General features: G+C 40.0%; 2 protein-coding genes across 4 annotated transcripts in view; one reads left to right on the forward strand and one right to left on the reverse strand.

Moving 5' to 3' along the window:
* Positions 1–554: 554 nt before the first annotated feature.
* On the reverse strand, positions 555–16,424 carry CCDC127 (coiled-coil domain containing 127). Of its 2 annotated transcripts, XM_020985679.2 has the most exons (4): positions 16,084–16,173; positions 10,236–10,379; positions 9,812–9,942; positions 555–6,019 (listed from the first exon to the last, which is right to left on the reverse strand). In XM_020985679.2, exons 3-4 carry the CDS (start codon positions 9,930–9,932, stop codon positions 5,358–5,360), a joined length of 783 nt encoding a protein of 260 aa, XP_020841338.1. In that variant the 5' UTR covers positions 9,933–9,942; positions 10,236–10,379; positions 16,084–16,173; the 3' UTR covers positions 555–5,357. The 2 variants fall into 2 exon arrangements, with proteins under 2 accessions (XP_020841338.1, XP_020841337.1); XM_020985678.2 differs by lacking the exon at positions 10,236–10,379 and having other exon boundaries at positions 16,084–16,424.
* Positions 16,401–19,299, forward strand: part of SDHA (succinate dehydrogenase complex flavoprotein subunit A) — a 42,485-nt gene continuing 39,586 nt past the window's right edge. For both annotated transcript variants that reach the window (XM_020985676.1, XM_020985677.2), the window contains exon 1: positions 16,401–16,485. In XM_020985676.1, the coding sequence (XP_020841335.1) occupies positions 16,423–16,485 (63 nt within the window). In that variant the 5' untranslated portion in view covers positions 16,401–16,422. The remainder of the gene's footprint in view (positions 16,486–19,299) is intronic.

Consider the following 19,299-nt stretch of genomic DNA (forward strand, 5'->3'; position numbering starts at 1 on the left):
TACCCGCCTCCAGACAGAGGTGATGGACACAGGGTATAATTGATAGGTTCCCTTGTAGGAAGCTGGAACGATTAGGGTGGCGATAGTAGCCTCAGGTGTAATTGGCGGGCACCAAATAAAAATAAGGGGGCAATGGAAACATAAGGAAAAAAGGGAAGAAAAGAAAATTTTGAAAAACCGTTCATACGTGTTTCGTCTGTTGTGTAACAGAGTTAAAAGCTGTAGTGACTACATTATTTTCCAAAAAAACACACAAAATGTAAGTTATAACCCATGAGTGGACAAGTCCACCAACAGATCTTACCAAGCAAGTGTTGGCAGGCCTGTGTGTCAGTCATTGTCAGGAAGTCCAGCAAGCATCAGCAGGAATACGTGCGTGTAATGACTTGTTTACAACAAAATACTATCCAGTTACATGATGCAATATTGTATCATCAAAATTTCAATGCAGGAAAACTCACAAATTTACAATAAATGATTAAATTTAAGATGTATCATTAAAAAAAATTTTTTTTGAAATGTCGCAAATTTAAAAAAAAATTAAATAAAGTAGATTTCCTGGGGGTGTTGAGTAATTTATTTTAAAAGGGGGTGATAGGCCATGTAAAGTTTGGGAACTCCTGGTAAACAGTGAGACACAGGGAAAGAAGTGGAAGGGTGAGAAGATAGAGATTTGTTCATTGAAAAAAAACAAATTTTAAAAAAAGGGGATATAGTTTGAATGTAGCTTAAAAGGAAAAGTCAACTAGGAGTACATCTTGCCGCAAGTTTCTCTTATAAGTCTCATTTCCAAGGTATATACATATATAAGAAACTTTTTTCAAATTTATAAAAATAAGAGGCATTTCCCAATTGATAAACTGTCAAAACATACAAAAAGGCAGTTTTCAAAGGCAGAAATCTATGCTACCAATAGCAATATGAAAAAAATCCTCCAAAACACTAAGAAAAATGCAAATTAAAATAACTCTTGAGCTTCCACCTCATACCCCTCAGATTGGCAAAACTGACAAAAAATAAAATGACAAATGTCGAATGGGTTGGAGGAAAATAAGTACACTAGTGCAGTGATGGTGAAGCTGTGAATTGGTCCAGCCATGCTGGAACTGCCCAAAAAGTTACTAAATTATGCTTATCCTCTGACACAGCAATACCTCTACCTCCAAGATCAAAGAGGAAAAGAACACATACGTACAAAAATATTCATAGCAGCTTAATGTACAGACCAAGAACTGGAAACTGAGGAAGTGCCTGTCAATCAGGGAATGGCTGAATAAATTATGACATATGAATTAATGGAACATTATTTTGCTGTAAGAAGTTATAAAAAGGATGGTTTCAGAGAAACCTGGGAAAACTTATTGAAACTGATGCAGCATAAGTGAGCAGAAGCAGAATAACTTATACAACATAACAATAATATTGTTGAGTAACTTCTAACAACAGTAACTTAACTTACAACAATAACAATATTATAGATACAATTTTGAAATCTTGAAGAATTCTGGTCAATGTAATGACCAACCATAATACTAGCAGATCAGCAAATGAAGAATGCTAACCATACTGCTTCAGGGAGTTGATGGACTCAAGATGAAGAGTAAGGCATTTTTATATAACCACTCTAAAATGTCTTCCTTGACTATGCATATTTCAAGGTTTGTTTTTTTTTTAATTGGAGCTGGAGAAAGAAAATAAACGCTTAACTGCAAATATACATACATATGTACATATGTGTATGTACACATATACATATAATATATATTTAAGGACTCTAGTCAAAGTAATAGTTATCATTCACATAGTGCTTTAAGGTTTATAAAGAGCTTTACAAATACTGCCTCATTTTATTCTCACAACAATCCAGAGAGTTTATTATCCCCATTTACAGATAAAGGAACTGAGGCAGACAAAGGTTAAAAGACTTGTCCAGGGTCACTTTGCTAGTAGGTAGCAACTCAGGTCTTCCTGACTCCAGGTCCAGTAGTCTATCCACTGAGCTAACCAGCCCCTTTCTTCTTCCCAATCCACCCAAGGCAGTCAAAGAGCATTTGAAGGGCTTTTGTTGTTAAACAGCAGGATAAGCAGACAAGGTATTTAAAGGTGGACAATATATAGCTAAACTGGTTTCCTAGAGGGCCAAGAGAAATGGAAGAAAGTGAGTCCAGGGCAATAGATTGGGAAGAACAGGGAAGGATGAAAGGACCAGAATACAGAGGAAGCTGAACAGTATGTTTAAGAGGCAGGGAGAAAGGTGAATGAAAAGGAGATTACAATCAGTAAGAATTTCAGGGTTCAAGGTCATGGAGTTGGCCCTGTTTTGTGTGATGGTTAGATCCAAGTTAGATTTAACCCTATGAGCAGATAGGGTAAGTATAGTTTGGGTGTATATTTTTAACTGCGAGGCAAGGAGTTCAGTTAGGAAATTACTATAATAATCCTAGCAAGAAATGATGAGAAACTCAATACGGTAGTAGCAGTAGCAAGAAGAAGGCAGATTCAGGAGACATTTATCATAGATAATTGACACATTTTAATTAGCCACACCTCTTTAAGAAGAAAAATGCAAGTGCTTTAGGACTATAACAAATGTTCTTATGAGTATTTTCCCCTACAGTATGTGATATAGGGTATAATATTTGCAGTTTTTCCACTTCTATGGCATTTTAATTAAAAAGCTGTATCTACCATGCCTAACTGACAAGGAATTTGGGGAAAAAAGTAGTAATTCAAGGGCAAAAATGTTATTTAGGGGGAAAAACATTATATAACTCTACAGAATTATTGTCTACTTTTAATTTTATTTTTGCAAATAGCAAGAGGTTAGTCCTGGTGCTCACCTCTTTTACATCACAAAAATACCCTGAAATGGGCACTTTTACAATGAGATAGTTAGAAAACAGTGTGAACCACAAAGAAACACACCATCACCCTATACATATATAATTTACCCCAAAACCTCTTGACTTAAAAATAATCAAATGTCACATGCTAGGATATGTAGTTCCCTCTCTCCCATTTCTATTAAAGGATATCTTCCATGTTTCTCATTTTGATAATTTATTATCCTGTCTGTAAGCATGCCAGCAGAACTTCTATCTCAAAAGTCTTGAGCTATCCCTGGTTCCAATCTTCCCCCCGAGCTACAAGAAGGCTCTCTCTATATTCTGTTAAATTTCTCTACATTTTACTTCATTGATCATTGTCACAACTCTCAGGATCAAATTCAAAGTTTTAATGTACAACCCTTATACTGCCATTTAGTCTTGGAAAAAAGACTATAAAATTAGTATTTGGTCCACTATTATTTTCTTCTTTACTAAAGGAAATGTTCACCTCATATACTCTTATTTTTATTAGATGATACAGATATCTCATTCATTACAGGTGTTCTTTGCAGAAGATCAGTAAAATAATGTAAATTCTCAATTAATCATGTTAGGGAAGCAGGGGTAAAGAAAATCAAGTTATTTCTACCTGACTCTGGAAGACACTACTGTAAATTTTTTTTTGGTAGAAGAAGCATAAAATCATATTAATTCCTAATTGATTTTATTCTTAATTTTGTTTTATTTGGGCCCATATCTAAATTAGGTTGCACTCCATGACCACACACCAGCTAGATGTTAGAAGAGAATAACTGAAGGAAGATAGCATAGGATTAAAAAGCCAATATGAATCATCTAACAAAATGAAAAACTAAAGCCCGACTAATTTTCTTCATTTTGTTTTGTTTTGTTTTGTTTTGTTAAAGACATGAAGAGTGAGGATGAATTGATAAGACAAAATGAACTAGATGGCCTCTAGGGTACCTTCCAACTAAAGAGTCTGGGAATCTCATTGACTTGTTTAAGGTTAAATAGCTAATCAATGGAATTATTGATTAGAGAATCTCAGATACAAAACTTTGGGGAATATAGAAGATTACAGTGAACTTCTTGGGCCATATCTACTCAAAGATATCATTTTCATACTCAGCCTTATGCTAAGTGATGATAAAGTGATCCAACTCTGTAAACAAGTGAGACTCTGAGCACCCAGCGAAACAAAAAGCACTAAGCCATATGGAAAGCTATTTTTTCCTAAAGCCAACTTAAATGCAATGCTTACCCAGAGTTCTCTATACCATTCTAGAAATGTGCACTGTGAAAAACTTTCATAATCTTATTTTTCTCCCCTCCTGCTAACCTTGGTAATGCATGCCCTTTCTCAAAACAAAACAAAACTGATGCGATCAGAGGAAGCTGAAAATAACGGTTGAATTTGATTTTGATGATGAATACCAAGAAAGAGAATACCAAGTCAAACCAGGTCTTTCTACAGCCAGGTCACAGTTGTAGAGCACATGTTAATAGCCCTCTTCTTGTTCTTCAGGGAAGCATTACCCTAAATATGAATTTAAGTAATAAAGCTCATATTTGTTACTGTTTCTCTTATTTACCCCTATCTGGATAGGAAATGCGCTTGAGTGAAAGAGTACTGACCAGGTCTCTGGCTCTGTCATTTACCAGCCATGCTATCTGAGATTCAATAAGCTTTCAAGTTTGTTTCCTCAAATATAAAATGAGAACATCTGTCCTAATGGTGGTGTTGTGGGGATGTTACATTAAAGTTTCATAAAGCATAAAGTGCTCTACATATAAAATATGATTCATATTCTTAAAGGACTATTTTTTGATAGTTCATGCTACTATCAATTTTCATATAACACTAATGACATAACTAAAATCTGCACAGTGAATACAAACAATCCAATCTCATTTAATATTGCATAAATCTGAATTCAAGAAACACTGTAAAGTTTAAGTAACCTGATATAGCTGTATTAATATGATAAATAGCATTATTTTGCACTGTCAACTACAGTACCATTCTGCATAGAATCTGACAATTTTTAGATTTCATTTTGGGAAAAAAATATGCTATGAGATTAAATGGTTCAAAGGAAACCATAACTTTTAAGGGAGCAACAAAAATAGACTGTAATTCTTTCCCAAAGCTAATTTGGTGGTAGGAAAAAATAGTGGTGTTCTGTTATTTAAAATATCAGTGGCACAGGAGAAGCTTCAGAGTTGGTATCTTTTTTAACAGCTGCAAGCCAAGTACAGTAGGGAGTTAACCTGTTGCCTCCTCAGGGAAGGAAAGGTAAACTGCAACTACTTTTACAAGCTGGCAACCTTTAGAAGCATGCCAGCTAATTCATAGCTAGAGAGACATTCTGCTTTAATGGCACTATATGTGGTAACAGCACGGTAAAAAAAAAGAAAAGATATTGGGAAAGCCAGAATCCCAGAATGTCAATCTTGTCTTACTCCATTCATAGCCAATAAGAGGAGCCTCCCTATTCCACATTTTTCTTATTTTTCTAATATGGATTTCTCTACTCTCTTAAATTTGTTCAATTCAACAGCTAATTCCCAATATTTGAGATAAAGCCACATGAGCCTCCCATTTTGACGTTTGTTGGAATTCCACATATCTCCACAATATGTGTCATGCTTAAATATATCTGTTAAACCAGATACCATCTCTAGATCAGCAGCAACTGGATCGATGGATGCTCGAACTAACAAGCTTTTCTCGATTTCTAGGCGCTTGGTCCGAGGAAGAACCAAACTACAGTAGATATTCTGTCGTTCTATAAGTGCTTCTTCAAATTCTTTCAGCAAAAAGGCAGCTCTTTTTTGCCAATTTTCTTCCTTTTCCAAGCAGTGTTGATACACACTTTTCAAAGGTTGTAGCTGCTGCTTTTCTTGCATTACCTGCGCACGTTCCTGTTCCAGAAGTTTCCTTTCTTCTACTAATTTTCGACCCTGAGAGATGAGGGCTTCACGATAGCTAGTTGTTCTATTATGCTCCTTTTCAAGCTCCACAGACAAATGAGCTACTGCACGACGGTTTTCTGAGATAATATCACGGTATTTAGCTTCAAGATCCTGTTGGAAAGCAATTGCTTTTTGTTGGTAGGCTTTTCTTTCTTTTTCTATTTCTTTTTGAGACTCCCTAGACCAAATCCAACCTAAGATTTAAAAAAAAAGCAAAAATGACAAAAAAAAGTCAGTGTCGAAGCTCTGAGTTTTTTTCCTTAAAGAAAATTAACAGTTATCAAAAAACAGAACCTAACAGGATGGTATCTCAACAAATGCTGAAGATTTTAGGTGTTAGTATAAGAAAGGGATTTGCATTAAATTGTAACATACAGAATTTTATATGCGATGCAAACAGAGGCTCTCTGCCCTTCACCGAGAAGCATGACCATGCAGACAGGCAAATTTCCTATTAGTCTACCTAAAAAGTTTGTTTGGTTTTGGGTGTATTTTGTTTTTGTATTGGGGGAAGAAACATAAATGGAATTTAGCTGTTTGTCGCTATTTACTTTTGCTTTGGATCCTACTACCACTTGGTTATGTTGGCTCCAGCATAAAACAGACAAGATATTAAAAGACAATATGGCTAGGTTATACTGATTTCTGTTCATGGTCAGCTGATTACTACCTAAATTCAAATTCATCCTCTCCCAATCAACCCAGCTGTGACTACTGAAGCTACAGCAAAATTCTGGATGACTGTGCTCTAAGAGGAGAATATCTCATAGGATCAAATGATAATGTAGATCTAGAGTTAAAGGGGACTTCAGAAACCAGCTGGACCTCAGAGACCATCCAGTCCAACCCCCTCATTCTACAGATGAAACCACTGAGGCCCAAAGAAGTTAAGAGACTTGCCCAATATCACACAGGTAAGTAAATTTCAGAGGAAGGATTTGGACTTAAGCCCTGTGACTCCAGAGCCACAAACTCTACCACCAAATATTATTACCTGCAAGGCACAAATTTCCCTTCATTTCTCCCTTTTATAAATATTATGGCAAGAGGGAATAATTCTATCAACTGCTGGCTTTACTTAGTTATCCCAGGAGAAACACAAATTATCATAAGAAGAATAACAGCAAAGAACACTGGTTTGAAATGAAAGAACCTGAGTTCAAATGTTGAATCTGCTACTTATTAATTACCTTGCTGCCCAAGTAGTCTTGGACATGCCATTTCACCTCTCTGGGCCTCCTTTTCTTCTTCATCTATAAGATGAAGGAGCTGCACTAAATGACGTCTAATGTCCTTGTAGCTCTAATTGTTAGGGACTATACAGGGACACATGACTGTACAACTCAGGACATCATTAGTCACACTAATTTCATGATTCTAGTTTTTCCTAAACTGAGGAGACAAGGACTACATACCCTGAGAAACAACAGAAATGTAGCTTCTATAAATGCATCCAGAGAACATGAGAGTCTTACCCATTAGGTAAAAATGCAGTTCATTTTTCTTCTGCTCAAACAACAAGCTCTTTCCCTATCTTACCCACACATGGGAGACTCAAAAGGAATCATGGTTCACATTTTCAGTGCTGTGAGATCAACCCCAGCACCCACAAGTGGCACTCTCTGTCTTTTGTAATTATGTATTCATCCAGGACAGCTCAACCTGAGTGTCTAAACAAAGTACTCAAACTCAACACGCCCAAAACTGAACCTGTTCTCTTTTCACAGAAAACTACTTCTCTGACTTCACCATTTCTGGCAATGTCACCCCCATTCACTCAATCTATCATGCTGGAAATACTAATGTTATCTCTTCTCCCTTCTTCCTCACCTCTCATACCTAATATTAACCAAATCCTGTCAACCCTATTTACACAATACCTCTTACAGCTGTCCCTTACTTTCCATTCCCACCGCCACAGCCTTACTGCAGATGCTTATTAACACCCACCAGGAATATGACAACTGACTCTTCTATCCCTTCTCAAACCATTTTCTCAAACTACTACCATAATAATTTTCCTCAGGAATAGTTCTGGTCATTATGCTAAAATGCTCAAAAATTTCCAGTGGTTCCATAATGCTCACCAGATAACATTTAAAATTCTTTTTTAACAGGCAATGACCTTCACAAATTTTTCTGTCTTATTTTATACTCATAAGCTCTTTGCTTTAGTCAAACTGGATTACTAATTCCCAAAAAAGCACTGTACATTCCCACATTTGCTCACATGGTTCCCTATGCTTGGAATATCTTCCCTCCCCTCTTCACTTACTGAATTTCTACATATCCTTTAAATCCAAATAAAATGCCACTTCCACCATCAAGTCTTCCCTAATCAATAGAAAAGCTTCTTCTATGAACTTCCCACAGCATATGCAATTATGTAATCTTGTGTATTATGGTCACCTATATTTGTAACTTATACCCCTACTATACATTTCTAGAAGGCAAAAACACATCTTAGCTAAACTTTGTATTTTTTTCATCTCCTAAAATAGTGCTCTACAGAAAGTAGTTACTTAATAAATGTTTGCTGAATTAATGAGTGAATGAATAAATCAATTCAACAAGCATGCCCCAAGGGAAGCCAGTGAGTGTCAGGGTAGTTGAAGCTTTGTGATTAATAAATCTTTGAAAATTAGAAGCCCATGTCCAGTTCTATATCTTTTTCTCTGCCCCCTTGATTTCACATTGTCTACTTAGCAGCCTTGCCTACTTTACAGTATCAGCATGACATACTGTTTTGTAAATAGTAAGAATATTATTATGAATAATATTATTATTAAGGCTTAATGTTTATTAAATTGAATCATTCAGTGACAAGACAAGGCAGAATGTAATAAGCATCCTAAGAATGGGACAAAGTATTCTTATGAATTCAGAGGAACTTTTAGCTAACCCTTCCTACTCTTCCTATTTCCAAATGAGAGAACCATCTTCTTTCAAGTTGCTCCAAATTGCAACCTCAGAGTAAACTCTCAATTCTTCTTCTTCCCTCATCCCTCATACTCAATCAGTTGCCAAGTGATGTCATGTTTACTCCTGTCCCCTCTGGTATACATACTACAACCACTCTTGTTCAGGCCCTCATGATCTCTTGAGAAGTACTGCTGAAAAAGTTCCAGTGTTTAAAGTCATAGGTTTGGCTTAAAGTCCTTAATGATGTCCTTCAATATAAAGTTCTTTTTATTTTAAATTTTTTAAATTTAATTTTATCTCTTAAAATGTTTCACTGATTTTTTTTAGAACACCACACTGCAACTTCTCATCTGTACCACAGAACTCTTCTTGTAATAATTATGTACAATCAAGCAAAGTAAATCGAACACATTGGCCACGCCTACAAATGAACCTCATTCTGAACCAAGTCTGCTACCTCTGCCAAGAGGTATTCTTCACCTTCCGTCCTCTGAAGGCACAATTCAGCCTAACTTTCTAGGTTTATTGCATATTACTGTTCCAGCCAACCTGGCTTACTTATGCCATCCCATATATTACAGCCTATCTTTTGTCTCTGAGCCTTTATAAAAGCCTAGCACCATTCCTGGATTACACATCCTCTTCACCTTTGCTTCACAGAATCTTTCAATTCCTTCAAAGCTCAACTCAAGTGCTATCTTCTCAAGAGGTCTATTCTGATTCCCTAGTTGCTAGTGTCCTCCCCTTGGGAATTGTCCTTTGTATGTATTTTGTATTTACTTTTCTGTGTATGTGCTTTTCCTCCCAATAGAATGTAAGCTCCTTGAAGAAAAGAACTGTTTCATGAAACAGCTACCCTTTAGTTAAGTCTTCGAAGATCAGATTTTCAAATATTAAACACTAAATTTCCAAGGGTTCATGTATTTTGTCTTCCCCATCAACTTCACTCACTTTTACTTTAGGACCAAAGAGGAGTTGAAAAACAAAATAATTCTCACTGAAGCAGTACACAAAACTTTCAGCCCAGAAAATCCAAAAACTATAAAAAAAACCCCATAACTTACGAAATGCTGCCAATCCCAGCATGGGAACCAGTAGAGCATAATTCCATCTGCTTCCATCACCACCCTCTGCCCTGGAATTAGGCCGGATATTCCAATGTGGAGGGTCATTTAAGTTATTCATGGAGATGAACCTTTAAAAAGATAACATTATTGTTATAAGAAGAAATCACAGAATTTCACAATTAGAAGGGACCTCATTGATTATCAAGTCCAATTTCTATATGAACAAAAAAACCTGTCTACAATGTCACTGACAAGTGATCATCCAGACTTTGCTTGAATACCTCCAATAATGGGGAATTCTTTTCCTCTTGAGGCAGCTATTCTACTTTTGAATAAATACTTTCCTGATGGTTGAATATTTTTTCCTTTTACCAAATCTAAATTTGTTTATGCAATTCCCATCCAATGTTCCCAGTTCTACCTTATGGGGACGAATCACAATTCCTCTTCCACAGGAGAGCCCTTCAAATACTTGAAGACAGTTATCAAGGCCCCCCATGTCTTCTCTTCTCTGGAATAACCATTCTCAATTCCGCCTCTGAAAACCAGTCAGAATATTCTCCTACTAGAAGAAGAATGAAAAAAGAGAATGCATCTCCCTGTCCTGATGCCCTCTGAGGATGCTAGGAAGCTAGATGTCTTGTAGAGCAGGAGGAGGCCCTTTTCCTAGAGAAGAGATCTGCTCTTTTCTTCAGGGGCTCCAGCAGGCCTGATCTGTCCCCTTCGGCTAGCCCTTCCTCTTACTTGTCCCCAAACAAGGAGTTTGGACAAGGCTGGTTTTGACCAGACTGGAAGAACCTGGAGGGTTCTCCAGGTGCTCTTGACTTACAGGTCTAAAGCAGAAAGATACTGTAGGATTCCCTGGAAGTAGGTGTGAAATGCAAAAGGGCTTCTTACCTGGTATTACTGCCTCATCCTTTTCTTCTAGAACATGTGCTCTCCCTTTTTCCACATTTTTCCTATTTCTTCATTTCAAAGAAAGTCTTACATCAATTGGAAAACATTGTCCCAGTTGTTAGATTCACTGGTAAATATTCTTATAAGCTTTTCTTAGCTCTAACCTGAATAGCCACCTTGCTCTCTAGGTGAGAGGTCTCTCTCACTACAAACTCTAAGTACTGGGTAAAGTAGCACTGCCTTCCCTGCTCCTCTTAGGGTCTCAAACAATCAAATATTTATTAAGTATTTACTTTGTCAAGGAGATACACATACAAAAGTGAAAGTCTCTTCCTTTGAGGAATTTACCTTCTATTGGTGATATGGGTGTTAAAAGGGAATGAAAGACAACAGGTTCACAGAAAACACAGGATGTTTCCCAATCCCCCTTAATTCTAGGTCCTTCTCTCTACTGAATATTTCCAGTTATCCTCTATAAGGCTTATCTGTACAGCTGTTTGCATATAATCTCCCTCATTAAACTGTGAGCTTCTTGACTATCTTTAACCTTCCTTTTTATCCCTTACTATGTAAGTATGTGCTAAGTAAATGTTTACTGACTGACTATATAAAACGCATACAAATGGGGGGTGGCACAGAAATAACTGGGAAAATCAAGAAAGGCATCCTTGAAGGAGGGGGCACTTCAGTCGTGTTAAAGGGAGTTAGGGGGTTCTCTAGTAGAGATGAAAGAGAGTATTCAAGGCATGAGGAAAGCCAATGCAAAGGTACACTCAGAAAGACTGGACAAGAATGTCATGTGAGGAAAACACAAATTAGGCTAGTTTGGATGGGACAGAGTGCCTGAGGGGCAGAAAACATATTTGTTATAGTTGTTCGGTGGTGTCCAACCCCTCCATGACCCTATTTGAGGTTTTCTTGGCAATGAATGATACTGGAGTGGTTTGCATTTCCTTCTCTCATTCATTTTATAAATGAGGAAACTGAGGCAAACGGGGTTGTGATTTGCCCACGATCACACAGCTAATAAGTGTCTGAGGCTAGATTTGAATTCAGGAAGAGTCTTCCTGGCCTGGCATTCTATCCACCTCACCATCTAGCTGCCCATGGCAACTGATGACACAACTCATAGATGAAAAAATGTTCTAGTATATAAAGTATTGAACAAAAGGCTCTGTTGTTGTTTCCGACTCTTTGTGACTCCATCCGGAGTTTTCTTGGCAAAGATACTGGAGTGGTTTGCCATTTCCTTCTAGTATAGAAAGTAATGAATAAAATGCCCTGAATGAATGTTAACTTATTCACTGTATCTATACTATGTTTTATGGTCTGGAAGTCTTATGGCTCAGGAAAGTTAAGTTAAATCAGAAATTCAGGCCATAAACAAATTGGCAACTTTGTTTTTTGCATGAGTTCATGACTACTTGTACAAGAGTCCAGCTAAAACCATAAAGTACAGTCTCTTATCTCTGAGTACAAATTCAAAGGCAGGTAGGGACAGGATGAGTCAAGACTCCCTCTCCCTTTCCCTTTCATCTTCCTTCAACCTTTCAACTAAAGACAATGCTCTAAGATCGCTAACCATAGACAGATCTGGGAGTCCAGGTAACAGTTAACACCTAGCTTCCCCACTAATAACAGATCCCTCAAATTCAAAGGAATATCCTTACCATACACCAAAAATAACCTTTTCTATGTAAAAGGAAAAAGTTGGGAAGTCATCTTAAGTGAGTTGCCCTGAATGTGTCCCTCAAATTGCACTGCATAAAGACTTTATGATTGACAGCACATCCTGTAGCCTCCACCAGCTATAAAAAGTATCCTTCAATAATTCTCATTTGGGTACATAAATCTTCTGTGTTAAGGTTCTTCCTTTTCCCTTACTCATATATGCACTACATAATCACTCATCTGAAGATGTATTTGCCACCAAATACAGGAATGAAAATGAATGGGAGAACTGATCAATTGGACCTCTGACCTTTTGATTTTAAGAAATGCCTTGCAAACTCACAGAAACAGCACATTTTAAATTAATGGAGCCTTTTCAGTTGAGCTAAATCAGGGAGTCTGGTATGAGTGGAGAGAAGATGGATGCACAGACTTTGAGGATAAAGAATCAATAAATTTTGGTAACTGAACATGAGGAGGCAGGTGGGGAAATTACTGTAAATAAAAGTAAAAACTCCAAAGTTACCAAATTAGGTGACAAAAGTGCCCTGGACAGAAATAAGGAAGATGGGAGAAAGGGCATATTTAGGGGGAAAGATAATGAATTGTTTTGGATATTTTAAGGCTGAGACAACTATGAGCTGCTACAGTAGTAATGGCTACTAGAGATGTAGAACTGGAGCTCAGGAAAGAGCTGAGAGTTGGAAATGTAGATTTAGGAGTCATCTACATAGAATATAGTTCAATCTGTAGAACTGTGAGATAATCAAGAGTACAGAGACAGACATGGAGATGATGGCTTCTGGCAGAATGCTGGGTTACACTCAGAAACTAGAGGATTGTGGGGAAGAAAGGACTATAGATAATGACCCCGTGAAAGGAGGAGATATGAATAGAGAACCAGTATAAAGCAGTATTATGAAAACCCAGGGAGAAATCCATAACAGAACTCATAATCTCTCCCCTCACCAAATCTTCCCTTCTTTAGAACTTCTCTTTTACAATGAAGGATACCTTCATTCTCCCAGTCACTTGAGCCTATAACTTCAGTGTCATCCTAAATCTCCAAGCCATTACCAAATCATGTCATTTTTACCTTCACAAACCTCTCTCTCTTTCACACACACACACACACACACACGTAAGTTCTCTCACTCTCTCTCTTCTCCCATACCTGCCCCTCTAAGTGTACAGGCCCTCATCAACTTTCCTGTGAACTACTGCAATAGCTTTCTGATGGGTCTTCTTGCCTCAAGTCTCTCTCCTTTCCACTTCATCCTGTATCCATTTGCTAAGAGAATATTCTCAAAATATAAGTCTGATGATGTCACTCCCTTACTGAATAAATTCTAGTGCTTCCCTCTTATTTCCAGGATCCATTGTAAAGTCCTCTCTTTGGCATTTAAAGCTTTTCACAAGGCCCTTTCCAATGTTCTTCCACTTTATTCCCTTTACATACTCCATGACCCAACTACACTGGCTACTTACAGTTCTGCACATACTCCCTTCCATTTCCTGTTCCTGTGTCTTTTCACTGGCTGTCCCCCATGCCTGGAATGTTTTTCCTCCTCATCCCTGCCTCTCAGTTTCTTTTGATTCCTTCAAGACTCAGCTCAAATCTCATCTACTCCATCACAATGCCCCACAGACACCTAAAACTCAAATGTTCCAAAGAGAACTCATTCTCTTCTCCCTAAGATGCAACCCTCTTCCTACCTTTCCTATTACTATTGAGGGTACCACCATCCTGCCATCTACCAGATTTGCAAACCTGGAGACATCTTCAACTCTTAATACCATTCAGATCCAATATCCAACCAGCTGCTAAATCTTGTTAATTCTATAGTTCCAGCTACTCTAAAATCCATCCCCTTCTCTCTATTCATACAACCCTCATTACCTCTTTCCTACACCAATGAAATAGTCTCCTAGATTTTAATTCACCCACCACAAATCAAAGCATAGGTTATGGTTATGTTTTTGCCTTTGTATTCTCAGCACAGTGCCTGAATTTGTGATTGATAAATGCTTGTTGACTTTTTTCCATAAAAGCCTGTCCTTTTAAAAGAACTATTCTCCTGGTGATGCTATATGACTATTGACCACAGTATAGGATGATACATGTTTCACTGAAAAAGCAAGAGATCTGGCATCAGAAAGCCCAGGTTCAAATCCTGATTCTGCCACTTATGTGTGACCCTGGACAAGTCACTTAGTCTGGCTGAAACTGTACAAACTCTATGGCCCATTCCTGCTCTAAATCTATGCTATAATTTCTGAACAATCTCCCATTACTCCGACACATGCTAAAGTCTCACCACATTGGACCTCTCTCCAGTTATCTTCCCCAAACACTATCTGGGTGTCTTTATTAATAGTCCTTCTCTAAGCCTAGAATGTTTTTCAGTTTACTGCTTTTCTACACCTCACAGGCAGAAGTGACCTATCCACCCTCTTTTACTGTCTGTACCACTCATTTGGCAGTCAGCATTTACTACATTATTCATTAAAACCTTGGGCACTAATAACCTTTGCAGAATATGGTGCTGTGAGTAGCAATATCCTTTTTTTATTAATTTATTTTGATTTATCAACAATCACTTCCATATGCTTTTGAATTTAAAATTTTTCTCCCCATTCCTCCCCACCACCCTCCCCAAGACAGCACACAATCTCATACAGACTCTACATACACATTCTTATTAAACATATATTCACATTAGTGATGTTGTAAGTAAGAATTAGAATAATAAGAGGAACCACCAGAAAGAAGAAACAAAACACAACAGAAGAAAAAAAGAGCAAATAGTATGCTTCGATCTGCATTCAAACTCCATAGTTCTTTCTTTGGGTGTGGATAGCATTTTCCTTCACGAGCCCTTTGGAGGTGTCTAAGATCCTTGTATTGCTGGGAAGGGTTAAGTTTATCAATATTAGTCATCTCACAACGTGGATGTTATTGAGTACAACGGAGTAATAATACTCTTGAAAACTTTGGGATTGACCCCTCCAGGAAGAGAATCTTTCTAAAACTTATTACACACCAGCAGGCCAGGTAAAAAATAATATAAGCTCTTCTCCCATGAGTCAGGTTCATAACTACAAGCATTGATTATTGCTCAGCGATTCCCTCGGGGCTTACCGAGCAGTTCTACAAAGAGCGGAGTAACTTTCACAACTCAGAAAATTGACTCACTCACGTGGCCCACTCAGCACTGGCCCAAGGCACAGAGGGTCAGGTACGGTGGTCTCCCCCCGCCCCCACCATCTCCCCACCCGTGCCCAGCCCGGGGCTTCCGCCCCACTCCGGGCTCAGTGTTAAGCACAAAGTAGGGACTTAGTGAATTTAAACGACCGTTGAACTGAACTGCACTAACAAGGAATATGGTGTGAGGCCATGTGAAAGACAAGAGACGTAAAAATCCTCCGCCCAAAGACGAAATGGGGTGCAGTCCGCCCTTTTCCTCGCGGACTTTACCGGGGTGGGAGCGCCCCAAACCCTGTCTTTTTAATCCCTCAAATCCGCGTCTGGGGCAGCAGCAAGTGGGCGGGTCATCCGGGCCCGGAAGCCTGCCTCCCTCCCTCGACTTCCCGGCTCCCAGCGGGGCAGGGCCTAGGCCCGCCCGGCAGCTTGGGAGGTCTGGGCATCCTGGGCAGAGGGACGGGGAGAGTGGCGCTGCCCGGGCTGCGGGGGGACTCACCCGGGCAGCGAGGATCCCGGATCGCGGCCCCTCGCTCGCCACCGCCGCCGCCGGGGCCGCCCGCACCGCTGAGGAATACCGTCCCCGGCGGGGTCTTGGCGGGCTGAGAAAAGGCACGCGAACGACTCTCGCGAGAAAAAGCCACGAGAGTCTGGTCTCGTCAGCCCCCTTATCTTCCGCCGCCCGCTGATTTGCCCTTTAAGTCCGGTCAATGGCCTCGGGTGGGCGCTTCCTCGGGGCTGCCCCTCCCTCCTAGGGGGAGGGGCCTGGTTGCGCAGACGCACTGGCGAGCGGCGGGGGGCTTCCCACTCGGGCAGTCTTCTGCAGCGGCCAGCAGACATGTCCGGGGTTGGCGTAGCTGTGCGGCTGCTGCTCGGCCGGCGGCTGGCTCTGACGCGAGCGGTGAGGCCGCGGGGCGGCCCCTGGGACAGACGCCGACGGGTGGGGTCCGGCGCGGCAGGGGGCTTACGGGCCGGCTGTCCCAGAGCGACCGGAGTGGAGCCGGCATCGCCTCCAGGCCCTGATGGGGAGCATCCCGAAGGGAAGCCCGAGGGCTGGCAAGGGAGTGGGGCAAGGGAGATCTGGGAGCCGGGCCATGCAGCGCTGCGGGCGGCGGCCCGAGACGGGGACACCCGAGGCCGAAGTTCTGATGAAGGTCACCGCGGGCGGGCGAGGCGCCGCCCCCGAGGGAGGTCGGGCCTGGCCCTGGAGCGGGGACGGCGCTGCCTGGGTGCGGGGTTCTGGACACTGGGCACCCCGCTGGCCGCCCTGAGGGCGCGGACATCCCTCTTTTTTTTTTTTTTGGCTAGGCAGTGGGGTTAAGTGACTTGCCCGAGGTCACATAGCTAGTGAGTGTCTGGGGCCGGAATTATACTCTGGTCCTCCTAACTCCAGGGCCGGTGCTGTATCCGCTGAGCCACCTAGCTGCCCCCTCTGCCATCCCTCTTTGACCCCGAACCTGAAGAGGTCGGGCGGCGTGGAGCTGTTGGGAGGGCAGCAGCTTCCGTCCTGGTGGACGTGCACCCCGCCCCCGTGGGGGGGGCTGCGGTTTCGGGCTTTCCAGAATGCTGTGGAGTCACTGATGGCCTCAGGTTTTCTATGGCTCCTAGGAAAACTGCGGTGTCGTTTTTGTCATTGGGAGATAAAGTAAGCTTTTCTGAGCGTGCTTGGCTTCATTTAGTGATCTTAACGAGGAAATAGATAAAGTGTGCCCCAGAAGTCTTAGTGCAGCTCTTTTTAATACCCTAAAGTGCACTAAGACTTTTGGAATATCCTACATAGTTAATAAGCATTTATTATTTATTAAGTGTCAGCTGTAGCAAGAGGGAAACTAGGAGATGTGCAGGCCTGGAGTTAGGCAGGCTCATCTTCCTGAGTTCAGATCTTGCCTCAGACCCTTACTAGCTGTGTGACCCCAAGCAAAGTTCTTCATCTGTAAAAAGAGCTGGAAAAGGAAATGGCAAAGCACTCCAATATCTTTGCCAAGAAAACCCCAAATGAGGCCACTTAGCAGGATGTAAGGTATCCCAAAAGTCTTAGTGCAGTTTTAAGTTGTAACAGCCTAAAGTTGAACAGAGGCTTTTGGAATGCCCTGCATAGTCAATAAGTATTTGTTGTTTGTATTATTTATTAAGTGTCTACTATGAGTCAGGTACTGTTTTAAGCACTGAGGGTGCAAACAAAAGCAAAACAAAACAGTCTCTATTCAAAAGGATATCACAATCTAATGGAGGAATATATTACTGTAATATGTAGATATAAATGGTGATACTTAAATTGTGAAAGATATTTCAAACTTGGTATAGTTGTTAAATTCTTGTGGAAAAGCTGGACAGATATAGAGTAGAAATTAGTGCATTTAGGTGGATTTGGAATTGATTGAATGACCAGACCCCCAAAGTAGTCTCTAAATGGGTGATGATAACTTGGAAGGAGGTCTTCAGTGAAGTGCCCCAGGGATCTGTCTTGTGGTGTTTCATATTTTTCTTATCATGACTTAGATAAAGGTATCCTTAACCATGTTTATAGATGATACAGTGTTGAAAGGGGAAGTTAACACCCGGGGTGGCAGAGTAAGATTCCAGGAAAGAGCTTAGCAAACTAGAACTGTGGGCCAAATAAGATGAACTTTAATAGGGATTTATGCCAAATCTTTAACATGGGTTCTAAAAAAAAATCAAATTTGAATCTACAAGATTGGGGAGTGTAGCTAGCCAGTGATTCATTTGAAAATGATCCAGGTGCTTTAGTGAATTACAATATCTTTATGAGCCAATAATATGTAATCTTATTAGGGTGCATTAAAAGAGGTATAGTTCCAAGTCTAGAAAAGTGACAGGGTCCATTGTACTCTGCCCTGGTCAGGCCTAATATCTGGACAGCACATTTTAGGAAGGACACTGATAAACTGGAGATAAATTGTACAGAGATAGGCAACATGGAAGACCAATCATCAAGCATTTAACCAAGCACAGTCCTAGGTTCTGAGAATACAAAGACAAAAATAAAAAATTACCTGGCCTCAAGGAGCTTTCATTCTGTAGGGAAAGGCACTTTGTACACATAAGTGGCATTTTTTTGGAAAGATGGAGAGATATTAGCAACTGCGAGGATTAGGATCATGTATGAGTTGGTATTTAAGTTGATGGTGAGAAGGGAATGTATTCCAAGCATGAGGGACAGCCTGTACAAAAGTTATAATGTTTGGGAGGAATGGCAAGGCCAGTTTGGTTGGATGGAAGAGTGTATGAAGAGAATGTGTTATAATAAGGCTATAAAGGTTGGTTGGAGCCAGATATTGAAGGAGTTTTAAATATCAAACAGTAGTTTATGTTTGATCCCATAGGTGATGGGGAACCAATGAAATTTATTGAGCAGGGGAGTGACATTAGGAATATCCTTTTGGTAACTAGGTGGTGATGAAGGAGCTGGAGTTCATAGGGATTTATATATAAGGAGTGGTTGAAAAATAATAGATATTTAGCTCAGTATAGAGGAGACATAATAAGAGACATCATTGATTCCTCTCTCCAGGTCTTTGGCTGTCACCTGGAAGAAAGATTGCCAGCTTGTTCTGTTTGACTCCAGGGCTCAGAACTAGGAGCAAAGGATTTAAGTTACAAAGAGGTGAATTTGGACTAGATGCAAGGAAAAATTTACTGAGAATTATGCTACACAAAAGAAAAATGGCCTACTTATTATAGAGGAGATTATCGT

Source organism: Phascolarctos cinereus, unplaced genomic scaffold, assembly GCF_003287225.1.
Source record: "Phascolarctos cinereus isolate Bilbo 61053 unplaced genomic scaffold, phaCin_HiC Scaffold_4;HRSCAF=312, whole genome shotgun sequence".
Lineage (NCBI taxonomy): Eukaryota > Metazoa > Chordata > Mammalia > Diprotodontia > Phascolarctidae > Phascolarctos > Phascolarctos cinereus.